The sequence below is a fragment of the Microcaecilia unicolor genome, chromosome 3 (genome assembly GCF_901765095.1).
Source record: "Microcaecilia unicolor chromosome 3, aMicUni1.1, whole genome shotgun sequence".
NCBI lineage: Eukaryota > Metazoa > Chordata > Amphibia > Gymnophiona > Siphonopidae > Microcaecilia > Microcaecilia unicolor.
In genome coordinates, this window is record NC_044033.1 from 322,115,091 (window position 1) to 322,135,369 (window position 20,279).

Here is a 20,279-nt window from a genome sequence, read left to right on the forward strand (position 1 = left end):
ACCATTTAGGCCACACAACTGACCTGAGCTGTCAATCAAATAGGCAAAAAAGTCCAGAATGGGATCCTGCTATCCCCCATGTTCTCCACAGTTCAAATGCTCTCACACCTCTCATCTTCCTTTCTCTACAATTTAAGCACTCTCACTTTTCAACTATCCTCATCCCTCCTGCTTTCTCTTCCCTGGTGCTCTTCCCTTCCACTCCCATCCCTGCTTCTCTCTCTCTCTCTCTCTCTCTCTCTTCCTATCCCCCCCCCCCCCCCCCCCCCCCCCTCCCGTCCATGCTGCTTTTTTTCTTTGCTCATTTCATCTGCTCTCCAGGGCTTGTGCAGTTGTGCTTTCTGTGACTCACTGGTAAAAGGAGAACCAAGGGAGGAAATCAAGGAGGGGAATCAGAACTGAACCGGTTTTGTAGACTTTAAGCTGAATTATTAATTTAGAATGCATTACATCTGGTTCATTTTTAATTTTTATACTAAACTATATTTGTCTTTCTTCAATAAATGTGCTGGAATCCATCTCTCTTCTGTGTGTAATCCTGTTACGTAGCTGAGGTCCATCATTTACCCCCTCTACAACGACTACTGCACTAAATGTAGTTAAGTACTACTTTTCTCACACCCCTTACAAAACATTAGTACTCGGTGTCTTTCAGAAGCAAGTATTATTTTTATTAATCATCCTGCCAAAGCATTCTACCAAACTGAGAATCCATTCCTTGCACTTTCCAACTCTAGGATATTTTAGATATAATTTATGTATATATGTGTGTCTGTGTGTATGCCTTGGAACATCTGCATTTGTATATGTGCATGTCAAGTTTATACATGAGCAGCCTCTGTTGATGAATATCCAGCATATTTCTCACTCTCTTCTGCATGTCCCAGTGTCACTTTCTATTTTTCTGACACACAACTGTGCAGGCATGTACTCTTTCACTGGATTTTCCTTCCACTCTTTCATTGGATTTTCCTTCCACTCTGGGAATGAGGAAAGCTCTTGGGACACTTTATCCGTGATTGGCCAGCCCCATGCCTGAAAGAATGGAGCCAGGTTCCTCTTCACCTGCTCAGAAAACAGTTTTGCCCAGAGGTTCATCTTATCACTGTTGTCTTTACTGATCTTTGTCATCTTCTGATAGTCTGAGAAGAGCTGAATGAAGGGCTTCCAGCCAAAACCTTCCTGCAACTAAAAAGAACATCATATTTACAATTTATAAGATTGCAAACTTTGTCCACGTACAGTGCTAACCAAGGTAATTCACACAGTAGTACAGGGGTTTGCCTCAAAAAGAATACTTATCAATCTACCTTAGAAGACTCATTGAGTAAATCGAGCCTGCATCGTCTGCAACTGGTGCAGAATATGGCTGCTCGTCTAATAAAGGGTCCAAACCAGTGGTTCCCAAGCCTGGTCCTGGAGGCACCCCAGCCAGTCAGGTTTTCAAGATATCCACAACGAATATTCATTGTAGGTATCCTGAAAACCTGACTGACATGTGTAAAGCCTGGTTTTAGAAAGCCAGCATTTACTGTGTGAATCTGCACTATGTGTAAGATTGTAATGAATAGGGTTTAGGCAGGCTGGAGCAAAACTAAAATCTACAAGTGTATTCCCCTTTTGAGAATGCATATGTATGTCCCAATATAACAATGTCAGGATTTACAGCTGCTCTCTCGCACATATAGGCTTATTAAAAGCTTGTTTGGGCCGGCCCCAGTTTTCCCTTTTATCCCCCCCCCCATTTGAAAATACAATTGTTAATTAGTGACATGCATACATGTACTGTACGTTCACAAAATGGCAGGCATATGAGAGTGGAGGGGTAGCCTAATGTTTAGACCTGCAGGCTGTAGCTGCTCACGGTCACAGGAAGTCACTTAACCCTCCACTGCCTCAGGCACGAACTTAGATTGTGAGCTCTCTGGGGGCAACAAAATACCTACTGTACCCGACTGAGACAAAATGAAGTACTGACACTTACATGTGTAGATTGTGGAACGCCACCTTACAGTTCTAAACTGCTGTATTTTTTCCATCTTTATAAAATAGCCACTCCTACTACACATGTAGCCAATACATGTGCACTCAATAATGGAGTTGCACACATCCTGACCTAGACATATCAATTCAGATTTCTATATTCTACCTAAAATGGGACTGCATGTGTATTTTTGTGTGTGTGTACATATAGATATGTATGTGGGACTGCACATGTGTTTGTTTGTTTGTGTGTGCGTGTGTATATAGATATCTGTACCCATCTCCTCCATTGCCAACTCCAGACTCTGTTCATTTTATCTTGCTGCACCATATACCTGGAATAGACTTCCTGAGTCAGTACGTCAAGCTCCAGCTCTGGCCATCTTCAAATCTAGGCTAAAAGCCCACCTTTTTGAGACTGCTTTTAACTCCCAGCTCCTATTCACTTGTTCAGAACCTATGTCTGTTTTATCATTCCCACCTTAAGTAATTCCCTTATCCCTTATTTGTCCTGTTTGTCTGTCTTGATTAGATTGTAAGCTCTGTTGAGCAGGGACTGTCTCTTACATCTTTAGTGTACAGCACTGCTTATGTCTAGTAGTGTTATAGAAATGATAAGAAGTAGTATATAGATAGACACACACACACACATATAAACATAAGTACTGTATGATAGCTAGGGTAGATGAATAGAAACAGAGTAAGATATGTACTTACAGAGAGCTTAGTACTACTCAGCAGTACAATTAGGAAGTAAGACCAGTGCCAGGCAGACTTCTACGGTCTGTGCCTCAAAATTGGCAGGGAGAGATAAAGATTAAGTGCACCAGTGTTTAATCACGAAGAAATGGAGCCTATGCACAGTGTTAGACTGAACTCTGGCCACCTTGTTGAGCAGGCTGGATGGACTGGGCAGGTCTTTATCTGCCAACAATACTTGGCATAAGATAGTATGAATGCAGTATTCTGATCCCAATATTTTAGGATATGATCCCCCTCCTCCAATTATATATAAATCAATCAATTTCCAGGTTACCTGTAAGTACGTCTCCAGACATGTCCATATCTTCCATTCTTCCAGCTTTGCGCCATTTCTCACGTACTGTTCGATCTTTTGACTCTTTGTTTTGGTTGTAGGTCATTGTGGGCCTTATGTCTGGGAATCCCTAGCACCTCTTCATGGACATACACTGCCCAGAGATTACAGGTGGCCTCAGATGTGTGAGGATGAAAGTCCCATCCAGATCGCTGTTGGTTGTGGCCCAATTCATGGGTAAGACCCCAGGTCCCTTTGGCTTTTATATGTTCCAAGTCCAGCATTTCCTTTACAGATCCTAAGTGACACATTATGGGATAGCCTGCATGCATCCAGCCTACAAACAGGAAATACAAAACCTCTAGTTGACTGACTCTCATAAACAGAAGGACTATTCAATGCCAGTTTTAAGGAAAGAAAAGACCTTGGATGAATCTTGACCATTTTGTATGTTTGTATTGAGACTGAAAAGGCTAGCTAGCTGTTCCACTTTGGATTCAACAGATAGAGAGAGAAAAAAAAACACATGAGATTTTCGTATGCAATATTCTAAAAGCAAAAATAAAGACCACAGAAAAGCTTTTTGCAGTAATATATGAAGCTAGTTTGGGCTACAAGGAACAGAATAACCACTGACAGACTTTGTCAATTTTCCTTTGAATTTATGAGCTAGCCCAAAAACATTAGGAGCCAGTGGCTGAGACCTTTCACCTCCTCTTCCCCATGGTCTTTAATGAAGTTGAAGAGCAGGGTGGGAGAGGGGAGAGAAATCCCTGCCAAAATCTAATGAAGCTCCTTTAAGGCATGATTTATCTCATTCTCTACCGAAGGGAAAAGAAGGCTTAGTAAATCAGGGCTTTAATCCAGCAATGAAGAGCAATGGCCCAGCTACATTTGTCAATTATTAGTTCCACCCTCACATCAATGGGGGCCAGGGTAGATATTAAAGTACAGTAACAGTTGGTGTTTTACCACACCTTAGTTTACTGCAGGATTCACTAACCTGCAGTAAGACGGTACCACAAATTACTAAGTTCCACAGTACAGGAATAATACAACATACACATATGATCAGACACTTAACCACTGCTAATGTCCCTTTGGACCCCTGCAGCACTATGTGGTTAGTGCCAGGGCAGTCTGGAATTATACTGGTGCCTGCATAGTTAAGTGGGCACATATGATTATCCAAAAAGCAGTCCCATCTTTACCCACTTAACTATACAGATGCCAGCAGTGAATATTAGCCAGCACCTGCAAAACTTCCAGGTGGGTGGCTAACCTTGATATTCATTTCCACAGCAAGGACATGGCCTCAGCACTGCATATGTAGGTTAGATTCAGTCTACAGCTGTCAGTGGCTGTATGAGCACTGCCTGTCACAGACTGAATATTGGGCAGTTTATGAATAATCTTGAACTGGATCTCTTCCAAGTGCACATTCATAATAATACCCTGGTTGATATTCAGCCAGTGCTGGTGAACATTTTGTTAAATGCTTAAGTATATAATTATTGCCATACTAGGACAGACCGAAGGTTCATAAAGCCCAGAATCCTATTTCCAACAGTAGCCAATCCAGGTTACAAGTACAAGATCACAAAACAGTACAATACATTTTATGCTGCTTATCCTAGAAATAAGCAGTGGAGTTTCCCCAAGTCCATTTTAATAATGGCTTATGGACTTTTCTTTTAGGAAGCTATCCAAACCTTTTTTTAAACCCTGCTAAGCTAACTGTTTTTACTATATTCTCTGGCAACGAATTCCAGAGTTTAATTACATGTTGAGTGAAAAATGGCAATGAATTCCATAGTTTAATTACACCTTGCTTGCTCAGACGTAGATATTCAGTGCCGGGCCATGTGCAATCTTTAGGTTTGAAACACTGGTATAGCCAGACCCAGTATTTTGAATGGGCCCAGAGTTAACTTGGATGGTCCCTTCCATGCCCCCCTCCCCCAATCTTCCCAGAGATATGAAAATAAATTACAGGGTTTTTTCACCTATCCCGCATCCAACTTCTCTCCCCTCTCTGGCATTCCCGTATCTGCCCTCCTGTCCCTGAACCCCGTCCCTCCCCAGTGTACCTTGCAGATGCCCCTTGCACTTGTAGAGATTCATTTTCGCTGCTTGTGCCAAACCCGCAGGCTTCCATCTGCCATGCCCCACCAGAATGACGTCAGCAAGGGTGGGACATGGCAGATGGAAGCCTGTGGGGCCAGCACAAGCAGAAAAAATTAATCACTGTAGGTGACAAGGACTCCTGTAAGATACACTGGGGAGAGACGGGGTTAAGAAACAGTAGGGAAGATTCTGGGACACTGCGGAGGAAAGAGGGGATGACCACCGATAGAAGGAAGAATAAGCGAAGGAAGAATACCAGATTGGTGAGGCAAGATTTCCCTAAGCAGATAACATGGGGGTTTACCATGGCAGCCACTATGGTAAAATCCCCACGTCAGCTGTTTAATAAGTGGGAGGAGTAGCTGGCTATGACAGCTAGCACACGGGTCAATGCTGTGCGTTAGTTGTCAGTATTGCCAATAGCACAGCTGAAGTTACCACCACCTCAAGAGGAGGAAGTAAGTGCAGCTAAACTACCAGCAATCCAGTACTGCAACATGCTGTCAGCGGTGGTGCAGTGGTGCATCCCCTGACCCTCCAATTGTTCACCCCACCCTCCTGATAGAGGCTCAATCCCCTCCGATGCAGCACCTGCAACCCTCCAACACAGTCCCAACATCCTGATCAGTCAGTTGCACCTCTTGACACTGACCCTGACACCCCAACACTGACCCCAACATTCCAGGCAGTCGCATGCAATAACCTCACACTCCATGAACCCCCATGACAGCCCTAACCCTCAATCAACTGGGACAACCAGTGCCCTCCTTTCCCCAAACCCCATTCCTTAGACATTAACACCCTGCCCCTGCCAGAGCCCTATCCTCCCCATCCCTCCCCAGGGACTTATCCTGGGGTCAACATTGGTAATTAAGTGGTCCCAGGCGGCAGGGACCCTCCTTTTCTGCAGCTCAGGTACGTGCCCAAATCCAAAATGGCACCAATGGCCCCTAATGGTAGTCTGGTGGATGAACCACCTGGGTTCATCCTTCCATAGATAGAGATTCATCTCCACATATGTAAGGATGACCCCTAGCAGTATTCTGGCAGAGGGCGGGGTGTTAAGGTCTAATGGCCGGGGTTTGTGGAAGAGGCAGGCTGGTTGTGCTGGCACCTCAGTGTTGACTATGGATAATGCCTATCATGGGGGGGGGGGAATTTAAGGAGTGTTGGCATCAGTGTTGGGGGGTGTGCGTGACTGATTGGGGCACTGGGATTGGGTCAGGGAGCAGTGCGAGTGCTGCATTGGAGGGCTGATGAATTGACTGATATATGCAAATGGTGCAAATACCTATGTTAATTCTTATATATAGAAAGGTTATAAATGCAATTTAATGAGTGTGAATATTGATATTTTATACCATAAATATTCATATGCCCATTTTGCCATGTTGATATTTTAGACATCTATCCTGCTTATTTTCGAAGGAGATGGGCACCCATCTTCCGACACAAATCATGAGATGGGCGTCCTTCTCCTAAGGCCACCCAAATCGGCATAATTGAAAGCCGATTTTGGGCATCCTCAACTGCTTTCCATTGCAGGGACGACCAAAGTTCAAGGGGGCGTATCGGCAATGTACCGAAGGCGGGACGGGGGCGTGGTTAAGAGATGGGCATCCTCAGCCGATAATGGAAAAAAGAAGGGCATCCCTGACGAGCATTTGGCCGACTTTACTTGCCCCACGCATTGAAAAGGTGCCCGAACTGACCAGATGACCACCAGAGGGAATCGGGGATCACCTCCCCTTACTCCCCCAGTGGTCAGCAACCCCCTCCCACCCAAAAAAAAATTACAACACATTTTTTTCCAGCCTCTATGCCAGCCTCAAATGTCATACCCAGCTCCATCACAGCAGTATGCAGGTCCCTGGAGCAGTTTTTAGTGGGTGCAGTGCACTTCAGGCAGGCGGACCCAGGCCCATCCCCCCTACCTATTACACTTGTGGTGGTAAATGGGAGCCCTCCAAAACCCACTCGAAACCCACTGTACCCACATGTAGGTGCCTCCCTTCATCCCTAAGGGCTATGGTAGTGGTGTAGAGTTGTGGGTAGTGGGTTTTGGGGGGCTCAGCACAAAAGGTAAGGGAGCTATGCAGCCGGAAGCAATTTGTGATGTCCACTGCAGTGCCCCCTAGGGTGCCCGGTTGGTGTCCTGGCATGTGAGGGGGTCCAGTGCACTACGAATGCTGGCTCCTCCCACGACCAAATGACTTGGATTTGGTCGTTTCTGAGATGGGCATCCTCGGTTTCCATTATCGCCGAAAACCGAGGTCGCCCATCTCTAAGGTCGACCTAAATGTCAAGATTTGGCGTCCATGGTCGTTTTATCGAAACGAAAGATGGACGCCCATCTTGTTTCGATAATACGGGATGCCCCGCCCCTTCGCCGGGACATCCTTAGAGATGGGCGCCCTTAAAGATGGGCGCCCAGTTCGATTATAGCCCTCCACATTGCTAAAATGGATGTTTCTGCCACATATATAACCAGTGCATAAATGTCCATTTCTCCCTGAATTTTACAACAGGCTCTTCATCAGCAGAGTTTATTCTAAATTACTTGCAGAACTTAAGACATCCTGGTCTGGATGCTTCATTTTCAATTTGTATGTTCTTTCTAAACAGCAGTTAAAAGTTAAAAGTAGGCATTATACTTCTCTGTGTCTACTTTATATGCACATTTACCCTTGGGAAATTCTAGAAGAGCCTAATGGAACACATAAAATGCTGTTCTACACATTCAAGTCCCTTAAAAAAAATCCACAGAAGATATAGTATATTTTAAATATCAGAAAAGTTAAATGGTAAAGTGAGTTGAAATATTTTTTGGGGATGAAAGGCTCTGCACATATCTAAGTTATTAGTCCTCTGACTATACAACAAACAGACTACACTTACCAGCAGATATCTGAACATCAGCTATAATCCTCTCCTTGCGCTGTAGAGGTGCTGGAGTCGCAGCCAGTTTACAGATGGCTCTCAATTGCTTTATCCCAGAATGAGAGCAGAACTGCAGGGTTCTCAATGGTGCGAACACTCTCAGATGGAACTGTGAAATGATGCTCTCAGTAGCCAGTTCAGCCCATGGAGCAGGGTAATGGCGGATGGTTTGCAGCCAGTCAGACTGGCTGGTCTTTCCTGTAGCATTGTGAAAAATAGGTCATAAACTGCAATGTCAAACAACCAGGTGAGTTCAGTGAGATTTATTTACAATTTCTTGATACCCCGCTTACAGTCAATAAAGACCCTCAAGCTGCATAAAACACATAAAAACTCATACCCACCCTACCACCCACCTTAAAATCCTCCTCTCTTCCCCTCAGCCCTCCTTCACAAAAGCTCCCTCAAACAACCACACCTTAACAAATGTCCTAAAGTGCAATTAATTTGCCTCTGATTTAGCTTTCGCTGGGAGCTTATTCCACAGCTCTGGTGCAAAGCAACAGAAACTATTATGTTGAGTCAGAATTGCCTTGACCTGGGGATGATATACATCCAAGTGTAACATCTGTGAAAAGCACAAATTCTCTTAGGTGTATACGGGTGAATTAACTGTACTAAATATACAGAAGCACCCACACAGTATTTTAAATTCTGTTCTCTGAACTACCAGCAATCAGTGTAATTCTCTCAAGGTAGGAAAGGAAGCAAGTTTGGATTTAGCTCACTCCTTTTTGGTTGTACTACTACTACTACTACTACTTTTAAGATAAGTTACAGGAGGTATTTTGTATCCCCCAAGTCTAAGTTAGTACCTGAGGCAAAAGAGGATTAAGTGACTTGTTCAAGATTGTAAGGAACCATAGTGGGATTTGAACCTGGATTTCTTGGTTCTCAGCCTTCTACGCTAACCATCACGTTACTTCTCCATTCCTGGGGTGCTATATCATCAAAGGGTCCTTTTACAAAGGTACGCTGAGAAGTGGCTTGCGGTAGTGTAGGCGTGTGTTTTGGGCACGCGTAGAATCATTTTTCAGTGCTCCTATAAAAAAGGGTGTGCGGCAAAATCAAAATTGTCATGTGTCCATTTTGGGTCTCTGACCTTACCGCCAGCCATAGACCTAGCGGTAAAGAATTTGGGCGGTAAGGACCTACGCACATCAGATGCCACTTGGCGTGCATCCGAAAATAATTTTTCAGATGCACATAGCGGGTGTGTGCCAAAAACGAAATTACCGCAAGAGCCACGTTAGTCGGGCAGTGTCCATTTTGGCGCATGTTGGGCACGCTTAGATGCCAACGCGGCTTAGTAAAAGGGGCCCCACATTTGCTATTGGTACAGATCATTTTAGCAACTGTGTTTTGTACCAACTGAGCCTTTTCAACTGGCATCCTGGTAAATTTAAACACATGCTTTACTGCAATCTATGTGGGATGTAATCACTGTATGGGTGATGGTCACAATTCTTTCCTGCTAAGATATGAGTGTAATTTTTGAACTTCATATAATGCTGTAAACCAATGTTTCCCCAAGTCCAGTCCTGGAGTACCCCTTGCCAGTCAGGTTTCAGGATATCCACAATGAATATGCATGAACTGGATTTGTAAACACGGCCTCCATTATATGCAAATCTCTTTCATGCATATTCATTGTGGATATCCTGAAAACCTGACTGGCAAGGGGTACTCCAGGAACGGACTTGGGAAACACTGCTCTAAACCACTCCTACAATCTTTTTGTGTAGATAGAGCTGATTATCCACTTGAACACTCAAAATCTTAATCTCCTCCAGTTCTAACAGATGTCTAACCCCCAGTTTATGTCCTCTTCTGATATATCAAATCATTTCATGTTCCTGCAAGTTTAATTTCAATCTGGTCATTTGCAATCAGAAGACTACGTCCCTAAGGCTCCCTTCCTTGTTCCAATTTCCTATGCCTAATCCTGACTAACATGAATAGGTACAATCAAGATCACATCATCAGTGTAAACATGCCTTTCCAATTCATATCTTTCTAACACCCTACCCAAGGATACCTTGAAAATGTTACAACAAAAGTGATGATAAAAGACCCTTGAGGATATAACATAAGAATTGCTATACTGGTTAGACCAATGGTCCATCTAGCCCAGTATCCTGCTTTCAGCAGTAACCAATTCATATCACAAGTAGGTGATAGAATCCCACATAGTAGCAAGATTCATGCTACTGATTCCAGGGACAAGCAGTGGCTTTTCCCATGTCTATCTCAATAGCAGAATATGGACTTTTCCTCCAAGAATTTTGCCAAACCTGTTTAAACCGAAATACACTAACCACTGTTACCATATCCTCTGACAACGAGTTCCAGAGCTTAACTATTCATTGAGTGAACAAATATTTACTCCTGTTCATTTTAAAAGTAGTACCATGTTACTTCAGTGAGTGTCCCCTAGTCTTTGTACTTTTTGAAAGAGTAAAAAAAATCAGTTTACTTTTACTCTTTCTACACCACTAAGTATTTTGTAAACCTCTATCATACCCCCCTCAGCTGTCTGTTTTCCAAACCGAAGAGTCCTAACCTCTTTAGACTTTCCTCATATGAGAGGAGTTCCGTCTCTTTAATGATTCTGGTCGCTCTTCTTTAAAACCTTTTCTAATTCCATTATATCTTTTTTAAGATAAGGCAACCAGAACTGCACACAATATTCAAGGTGTGGGCTCACCATGGAGGCATTATAATATTCTTTGTCTTATTTTCTCTCCTTTCCTAATAATTCCTAGCATCCTTTTTGCTTTTTTTGACTGCAACTACACAATGGGCAGAAGATTTCAGCATATTGTCTACAATGACACCTAGATCTTTTTCTTGGGTGCTGACTCCTAAGGTGGATCTTAGCATCAAGTAAATATGATTTTATTCTTCCCAATGTGCATCACTTTGCATTTGTCCACATTAAATTTAATCTGCCATTTGGATGCACAATCTTCTAACTTCCTAAGGTCTTCTTACATTTTTTCACAATCCACATGCGTTCTAACAACTCTGAATAGTTTTGTGTCATCTGCAAATTTAATCACTTCACTCATCGTTCCCATTTTCAGATCATTAATAGATATGTTAAATAGTATCTGTTCCAGTACAGATCTATGGGGCACTTCACTATTCACCCTCCTCTACTTACAGAATTGGTCATTTTACCCTACCCTCTGTTTTCTATCCATCAACATGACACTCCTAGATTGAGAGTATTGTTCTTTCCATTAAAAAGATCATACCCATAGCAGTACAACACCCTATATGCCACACTTTTCTAATCATTGCAACAGATGTTCATGAGACATAGTACCTTATGCAGCCATAGATCAAATGTAATAATCACACATCAAGCCCATTATCTGCCATCACCACAAAGCTAATATTGCCAAATGAACAGTTTTCATGGTATGATGCACTCAATATTCCAATTGAATCACCTGCAAAAATTTATTTGATTCCAAAAAACTCATAACTGATTAAAAGCAGTACAGATCAATTTTGCCCAAAAAGGCAATAACAAGATGGGATAAATTCTGCACATGGAAAAAAAATCCCTAACAATCCCTCTAACTATGACCCTTTTAAGCCCTTACCCTACTAGATAAAGTGCCTGACCCCAATGAGTCATTCACAATAGCAACCACCCATTGCAATGGTCCATACTACCCAGCTTTCCATATTTGGGCCAGTAATGGATCAATAGGCAGGAGGACCAGCCTAGTGGTTACCACCTAAGCCAGGTTCAAATCCCACTACTGCTTCTTTTGATCTTGGACAAGTCACTCAACCCTCAGGTACAAAATTAGAATGTAAGCTCTCTGAAGACAGGGAGATATCTAGGGTACCTAAATATAACTCACCTCAAGCTACATCTCTAAATAAATAAACAACACTAGACATTGGGAGCATTTGCTTGAGTAAATGCTGCCAAGCTAGTACCATCAACTTACTCGCCACATCACCATTAACTTCTCCGTCTAAATATCAAATAACATCTATCCTCCTCTACATCCGGAGCACTCATTATAGCAAGGCAGCTGCTTTTTTCTCTATGTATATTAGATATAATTAGAAATGCATGAGACAATATAACAAAGTTACCTGTAACAGGTGGTCTCCTCGGAGAATACCTGTAGTAGGCTTTCTCTGTGGACAGCTGGATACAAGTCCTGACAGATGGGTGATATCACCAGCAGAGCCTGGGGCAGATTAAATGCTTCTCCTATTTCTACCCTCTGAAAAGCTTTTCAGAAGTCTCACGACACATGTGTATCACTTCGCATCTGCCGCTGTTGTGAGGGGGACTGTCTCAGTCTTTAATATAACTGAAAGTAGACCACAACTCTTTGGGAAGAAGGTGGGTAGTTATGTGAGGACTTGTATCCTGCTGTCCATGGAGAACATGTGCTATTAATATGCTCGCTATAAATCACATGCAATAGTTGCTTCACTGGCTTTTACCTGAGAGCCAGCTTTTCAGAAGGGTACAACAGTTTGGCATTCAAGAAGATCTTACAGTAATGTACTGAAATATATGTTTATGTAATTTTATACCAAACATATGACAATTTCCTTTCCGGTAATAATATAAGGACATGAAGGAGTCCATGGAGCTCACTTTCGAAAGAGAAAAATGACCAAAAAGTGGCATAAAGCAGCATTTGGACGTTTGCTCACAAAAACGTCCAAATCAGTATTTTCAAAACCTATTTTTAGATGTTTTTCTATGAAGTCCGTCAGAAGTGAGTTCAAATCACAAGGGGACATGTCAGGGGGCATTTTAAAGGCAGGATTAGGGAATATCTAACACTTGGACGTTTTACAGCCATAATGCAACAAAAGAAAAATGTCCAGGACTAAAACCAAGATGTTTTGGTCTAAACCTGTTTTCAGAATGAAAAAGGCACAAAAAGGTGCCTTAAATGACCAGATGGCCACTGAAGGGAATCAGGGGTCACCCCCCCCCCAATACCTCCCCCCAGTGGTCACTGACTCCTTCCCACCCCCAAAAAATGTGGATAAAAATATGACTTACTAGCCTCTATGACAGCTGCAGATGTTAAAGTCAGGTCTATTAGAGCAGCATGCAGGTCCCTGGAGTAGTCTAGTGGTTGGTGCAGTACACAGTGGGGGACCCAGGTCCCTATCTCCCTCTACCTGTCACACTTGTGGTGGAAACTATGACCCCCTTCCAAGGTTATCAAAACTATACTGTACCCACTTCACCTATAAGGGCTATTGTAGTGGTGTACAGTGGAACAGTGGGTTTTGGAGAGCTCAGGGGACAAGATAAGGAAGCAAAGGTGAGATGTGTACTTGGGACCATTTTTATGGCGTGCACAGAAGTACCCTTTAGGGTGCCTCATTGCTCTCTTCGGATGTCTGGGAGAACCAGTCTACTAAAAATGCTGGCTCCTCCTACATCCCATTATGCACCTATTCAAAATTTTTTTTAATGGACCAAAAAAAACAAAACGCCAAATCACAAAACCTTGTTCAAACAATATTTTTGAAAAAAACAGATAGGCATTTTTCTTTTTTGAAAATGATCTTCTTTCCTATTTGGATTATGGACATGCAAAACATCCTAAATCAGACTTACACGTCATATCGAAAATGTCCCTCCATGTGTATTTACCGGAACACACAGCAGGAGCATCCATTTTACTAATCAGCAGCATGAAATTACCAACATCTACATGGACATGCTGGCAAGTCCATGTGGAAGCTGCGATTTCACAGTTTCTGCATGAGTGGTACCACTTCCATGTACTATAGTCATTTTATACATCTATATATATCAGTGCCAGCAATTAAGTACTAAGACCACAATTTGTTTTTCACTCTGGAGGTGAAAATAAACAATAGGGGATTAAGAAGAATTACTTCCTTACACCCTCATGTAAATCCTTAGCAAAGCGAGCACTTTAAAAAAATCTGCAAGCTCCTCTATGCTGGTGCAAAATCTGATGGGGAAAATCTATATTATTCTCATTGTAAAGTGGTGAATACACAAACAGATTTTTGGCTCCACCCAAACTCTGCATGATGTGGAGTGCAACATGTAAAATAATGGCTTTCTGAAATAGCTATTTACACATGTATATTAATGTCAGTATTTGCACTTGGAGATGTTTCTAAAATATCTCATGTGTATTACACATACCATGTATAAAATAAGGAGCTTGTACTGCCCCTTCTACTTTTATGGTGACTTTGCCAAGTTGACAGTTAGTGGGTACTATGATGTACAGAAGACCTCCCCACAGACTAGAGATGACCATCTTCTCCTGGTTCACAGGAAATCTTCGTATAACCACAGGGGCACGATGGAATTTTTGAGCTCTGCTGAGGTCATCAGAATGACAGCCAATCTGTATCTAAAAGGTAGACATTTTTGCTTAGCTGTCAAGTTGGGAAACATACAATTTTAAGATTCATGAGCACAAATGTTATATAGTAATTTCTGAAGCTTAAAGTTTTCAAAAGAACTTTAATTAGGCCATCGCATATCACAAGATGAAAACTACTTACTACTTATCATTTCTATAGCACTACTAGATGTATGCAGCGCTGTATACTTGAACACGTAAGAGACAGTCCCTGCTCAACAGAATTTACAATCTAATCAGGACAGACAAACAGGACAAATAAGGAATAAGGGAATTACTAAGGTGGGAATGATAAAACAGACATGGGTGCTGAAGAAGTGAATAGGAGTTAGGAGCTAAAAGCAGCATCAAAAAGGTGGGCTTTTAGCCTAGATTTGAAGGCGTCCAGAGATGGAGCTTGATGTACTGGCTCAGGAAGTCTATTCCAGGCATATGGCACAGGAAGATAAAAGGAATGGAGTCTAGAGTTAGCAGTGGAGGAGAAGGGTACAGATAAGAGAGATTTACCTAATGAACAGAGTTCCCAGGGAGGAGTGTAGGGAGATATAAGAGTGGAGAGGTACTGAAGAGCTGCAGAGTGAATGCACTTGTGAGTCAATAAGAGGAGTTTGAACTGTATGCGGAAATGAATAGGGAGCCAATGAAGCGACTTGAGGAGAAGGCTAATATGAGCATAGCAACGCTGGCAGAATATAAATCATGCAGCAGAATTTTGAACAGATTGAAGGGGAGAGAGATGGCTAAGTGGGAGACCTGTGAGCAGTGCCGTAGCGAGGGCTAATGACACCCGGGCGGGTCGCCGCTGCGCACCCGTCCCGGGTGCAGCACTGCACGACCACCCCCCCCTCTGCGGGCGCACCCCCCCTCGTGAGACGCAACCCCCCCCCCCCCGGACTGCATTCTTACCTGCGGGAGGGCCGATCCGCCCGAGTGCACATCACTCGGAGCTGCGTCGGCCCGCTGGTTCGCTGCTCTCTCTGCCCGGTACAGGAAGTAACCTGTTCCTGGGCAGAGGGAGCAGGGAACCAGCGGGGCCGGCACCCCCGAGCGCGTGCACCCGGGGAGGACCGCCCCTCCCGCCCCCCCCCCCCCTTCCTACGCCACTGCCTGTAAGAAGCAAGTTGCAATAGTCTAAGCGAGAGGTGATAAGAGTGTGGATAAGGGTTTTGGTAGTGTGCTCTGAAATGAAAGGACGAATTGTGGTGATATATAGAGAAAGAAATGACAGGTTTTAGCAGTTTGTTTAATATGTGCAGAGAGAGAGAGAGAGAGAGGAGCTTTGGTTAAGCGGAGCCTTTCAGGGAGTGCATTCCACAGTGTGGGGGCTATTCCGGAGAAGGCTCACTTGCAGGTATCACATCATGTAATGTCTTTTGGAGAGGGTGTGGTTAGGGATACCCCTTGGGAGTGTTCTTGGAGGTGTGTAGAGGGTCATCCTATTCTTCAAATACTCTGGCCCATTTCCTTTAAGGGCCTTGAAGATCAAGCTATCAAATTATCAAACGAGGTGCTGTATGATCATGTTTCCATACTCAACATGAAAACTTATATGTATAGTCCCCAAACACTGGACAAACAATATTAATATAACAAAAACTAATGTACAAATTCTGTCATAATAAACTTCAATCTCTGTTAATATATATGACATGCTGGGCAGAATAAGATGCTAAATCCAATGATATAATCATAAAATGAAGGGGGCGGAGCAAGATGGCGGCAGCAACACCACCTCGCGAGTAACATCGAGTAGTCAGCAGGAGTACAAACCCTTTCTCTATTACCTAAAAAATTTGTTTTACCTCTAAAGAAATATGCCGCATACAAAGAGAAAGGCGTTGTTAGAGCTGCAGCCCAGGCAGCTCTAACTTCTACACCTACCCAGCAGACGCTCGATAGTTTTCTCGCGAGAACCGCGACGACGGCGTTTGGAGGTCCCGCTGAGTTTGCAGCGCCAGGAGAAGCTGACCTCTTGGGACAGGATATTTCGTTATCCCCTCCTACGCGATCTCAACCGCCACAACCAACTGGGGCCGATTATGTAGGCGACCCGTAAAACCGCGGTGGCAGCGAAAAGTGGCGAGTCAACTGGGCCCCATAGCGATTTCCCCAGTCGAAGCCTGTGTTTCATCTAAGGCCCAGAAAGTGCCGGTATCACTCGAGGCTATATGGGAGACACTTCAAACGGTCTTAACCTCAACTAGCAAGATCGACTCTCTTGTGAGTAACGTTCAGATTTTGTCAAAAGACCTTATAGCAATGAAAAATGAAGTCTCAGAAAGAATGAAACATTTATCTGATGAAAACGTAAAAATGAAAGAAGTTTCAGCAAAGCTTATACAAGATAATACATTGATTCATACCAGATTGGAGTATTTTAAAAACTACAACAGGAGGCTCAACTTGCGTCTGTTGAATTTTCCAAGAACTTTAGTTTATTCCCCTTTGGATATTTTCAAACGATATTGATGGAAAATTTGAAATTTACAGAAGATAAAATACCTCCACTCAATAAAGTATATTATTTGCCAGCAAGAAAATTGAAAGATGGCCCCAAGAACTATTACAAACAGAACCTGTCTTAAATGTTTCGGAACTATTAGAATCATCCTGACTGAAAAAACTGAAAAACAAAAACTTTTAGTATCCTTTATTTTTCAACAGGACCTGGAACTGGTTAGAAAAACTGCATTAAAGCATTTACAAACCCCATTTTATGGGAAAAAAAGTACTAGTCTTTCCAGATGTCACTAAACAGACTCAGGCTAGAAGGAAAGAGTTTTTGGCATTAAGATCTGCAACATTAGCCTTGGGAGCCTCTTTAATCTCAATTATCCATGTAAATGTAATGTGAAATTTTTAGGGGTTAAATATGTATTTTTTGTTTCTGAGCACTTGAAACAGTTATTACACAGAAAAAGGTTTTATAATTTAGTTGGAGTTTAGTAGGTCTGATTAGCCTTGGAAAAAGTGACTAATGAAAAAGTAAAATGCGCGGTATATACTGTTAAGCCTTTACCTTTTATTTTTGAAAGATATTTGAAACTAATCTCCTAGTAGTATTAAGGTCCAGCCCCTTCAATTGGGGTCTAATACAAGTTGATAATCTATATTTCCTTATTTAATTTTTTCTTTAGAGAAAATTGCCTGTAACCTGTTAAACTGCTTTACATGTTCAAGATATATTCTTGTAAATTAATGAAAATAATAAATAAAGAATTTAAAAAATAATAATCATAAAATAATCTAATAAATTCTGATAGAGGGTATCCCTCAGAACATGTTGTACCTGCTGCATGACTATTTGCAGCTGTTTTTCAGGTGATATGATTTCCTTCTTCATATAACTACCTTTAAGTGCACTTACCAGCTTATAATCAGAAGGAGAAAAACGCCCAAGTTCCGACCTAAATCGGGAGATGGACGTTTATCTCACAAAAAACGAATAAAGCGGTATAATCGAAAGCCGATTTTTGGGCGTTTTCAACTGCACTCCGTCGCGGATGCGGACAAAGTTTATGGGGGCGTGTCAGAGGTGTGGCGAAGGCGGAACTGGGGCGTGGTTATCTGCCGAACAAAGATGGGCGCATTTCAGCGATAATGGGAAGAAAGTATGCGTTTTTAGCTAGAATTTAGGACACTTTTCCTGGACCCTGTTTTTTCACGAATAAGGCCCCAAAAAGTGCCCTAAATGACCAGATGACCACTGGAGGGAATCGGGGATGACCTCCCCTGACTCCCCCAGTGGTACCTAACCCCCTCCCACCACAAAAAATGATGTTTCACACATTTTATTTTCACCCTCAAATGTCATACCCAGCTCCCTGGCAGCAGTATGCAGGTCACTGGAGGAGTTGTTAGGGGGTGCAGTGGACTTCAGGCAGGTGGACCCAGGCCCATCCCCCCCTACCTGTTACAATTGTGCTGCTTAATGCTTATTAGTTGTCCAACCCCCCAAACCCACTGTACCCACATGTAGGTGCCCCCCTTCACCCCTTAGGGCTATAGTAATGGTGTAGACTTGTGGGCAGTGGGTTTTGAGGGGGATTTGGGGGGCTCAACACACAAGGGAAGGGTGCTATGCACCTGGGAGCTCTTTGACCTTTTTTTTGTTTTTGTAAAAGTGCCCCCTAGGGTGCCCGGTTGATGTCCTGGCATGTGAGGGGGACCAGTGCACTACGAATCCTGGCCCCTCCCACGAATAAATGTCTTGGATTTATTCGTTTTTGAGCTGGGCGCTTTCATTTTCTATTATCGCTGAAAAACAAAAACGCCCAGCTCACACATTGTTGAAAAAACATGGGCGTCTATTTTTTTCGAACATACGGTTCGGTCCGCCCCTTCACTGACCCGTTCTCGGAGATAAACGCCCATGGAGATAGGCGTTTTCGTTCAATTATGCCCCTCATGGTTAAAATAATATTTGCCTCACAGTGCATAATAAATAATTCAAATAATATTGTCTAAAAAGCTCTAATGAAGTCACAAAAGCAGAATAGTTATCCTCAATGTACTGTTGATGCAAACACCAAGCTCTTGAACCAGCAACACATACAGCTTCTTGGAATTAAGTGAAAGTATATCCTCACCCATGTCCCTAATGCAGTTTCTAGAAACAAAACCCATGGAGTCGGGTGTTAAGGGGCGTTATGATAGCAGTGCATGAACATAACTGTGGTGTTTGCATCAACAATTTGTGGCTTTATTAAAGTTTGTTTGGGACTATAAGTTACATTCCCTTGGCACACTTAGACGCCTGCAATTATGTCAGGTCTATGACTGATGCAACTAGGAGCACCCAGATGATGCCCGATAGCAGGTTAAAATACAGTTTTATAATGGAATCTGGGTGCCCAGAAACAATTACAGAATAGGCTCTCACTGTGCAGCATCTGGGCACCTAAAAGAAGACGTCCACTTAAAGAATTACCCATTAATACAGAAGATGGCCAAATTTATGCATCCATATCACTGCTTTGCAGATTGTATTAAGCAATGATGAGACTTCACTCTAGAGCTGTGAGGAGCATCTGCTTGTCGATAACAAAAATGAATGTAGGCTGCCAGCCAGCGTTATAGCAGGGGCGTAGCCAGAAAACAGATTTTGGATGGGCCTAGGCAAGAATTAGGTGGGCACCAAGTGTTCTCCCCCACCACCAAAAAAAAATCTCAGCTGGCGGGAAAATGCTTCTTTCCACCTTGGCAGTCTGCAGCAGGCATGCGCTGAAAACTGAGCATGTGCAGGTGCCAGTATCATGGAGAGTAGCGCTTTCGTTACCATCGGGGGAAGCCTTCAGCTGACAGAGCTTGGGATCCCCACCAGCTACCACTAAATATGTGGTACTGTTGGTTGGGCCTGAGCCCTAAGTGGGTGGGCCCTGGCCCACCCAGGCCCACCTGTGGCTACGCCACTATGTTGTAGAATTTTTGTGACTAGTGTGCCAGTTCTGTTGTTCTCAAAGGAGATGAACTACTATGTACATTTTCTGAATGGCTCAGTACTTTTAAGGTAGTATGTGAGGATCACTCACCTTTCTAGCTGAGGTTACTGCAATGATGAAGAGCATCTTCCAGGTGAGAAGCTTCAAGGGACTCAAAAGGTGGCTTCATTAATGAAGCTAGCACTAGGTTTAAGGCCCAAGGAATGGAGGGACTTCTATAGTGGAGGCTTGACATAGAGAAATCCCTTCATGTAACAAGCAATAATAGTACAGTGGGAAGCTGGAAGATATCCACTGGGGCTTGCTGAGTTGAGGGATTCTGAAGGTTTAAGAAAGACA

The 20,279-nt window shown here is 43.0% G+C and overlaps 1 protein-coding gene across 1 annotated transcript; it reads right to left on the minus strand.

Moving 5' to 3' along the window:
* Positions 1 to 663: 663 nt before the first annotated feature.
* LOC115464693 (TRPM8 channel-associated factor homolog) lies at positions 664 to 20,066 on the minus strand. The gene is given in 8 exon segments (XM_030195051.1): positions 664 to 1,188; positions 3,020 to 3,087; positions 3,090 to 3,356; positions 8,045 to 8,129; positions 8,131 to 8,201; positions 8,204 to 8,284; positions 14,274 to 14,487; positions 20,031 to 20,066. Coding segments are annotated over 8 exon segments (1,146 nt in total). The 3' UTR covers positions 664 to 864.
* Positions 20,067 to 20,279: the final 213 nt, after the last annotated feature.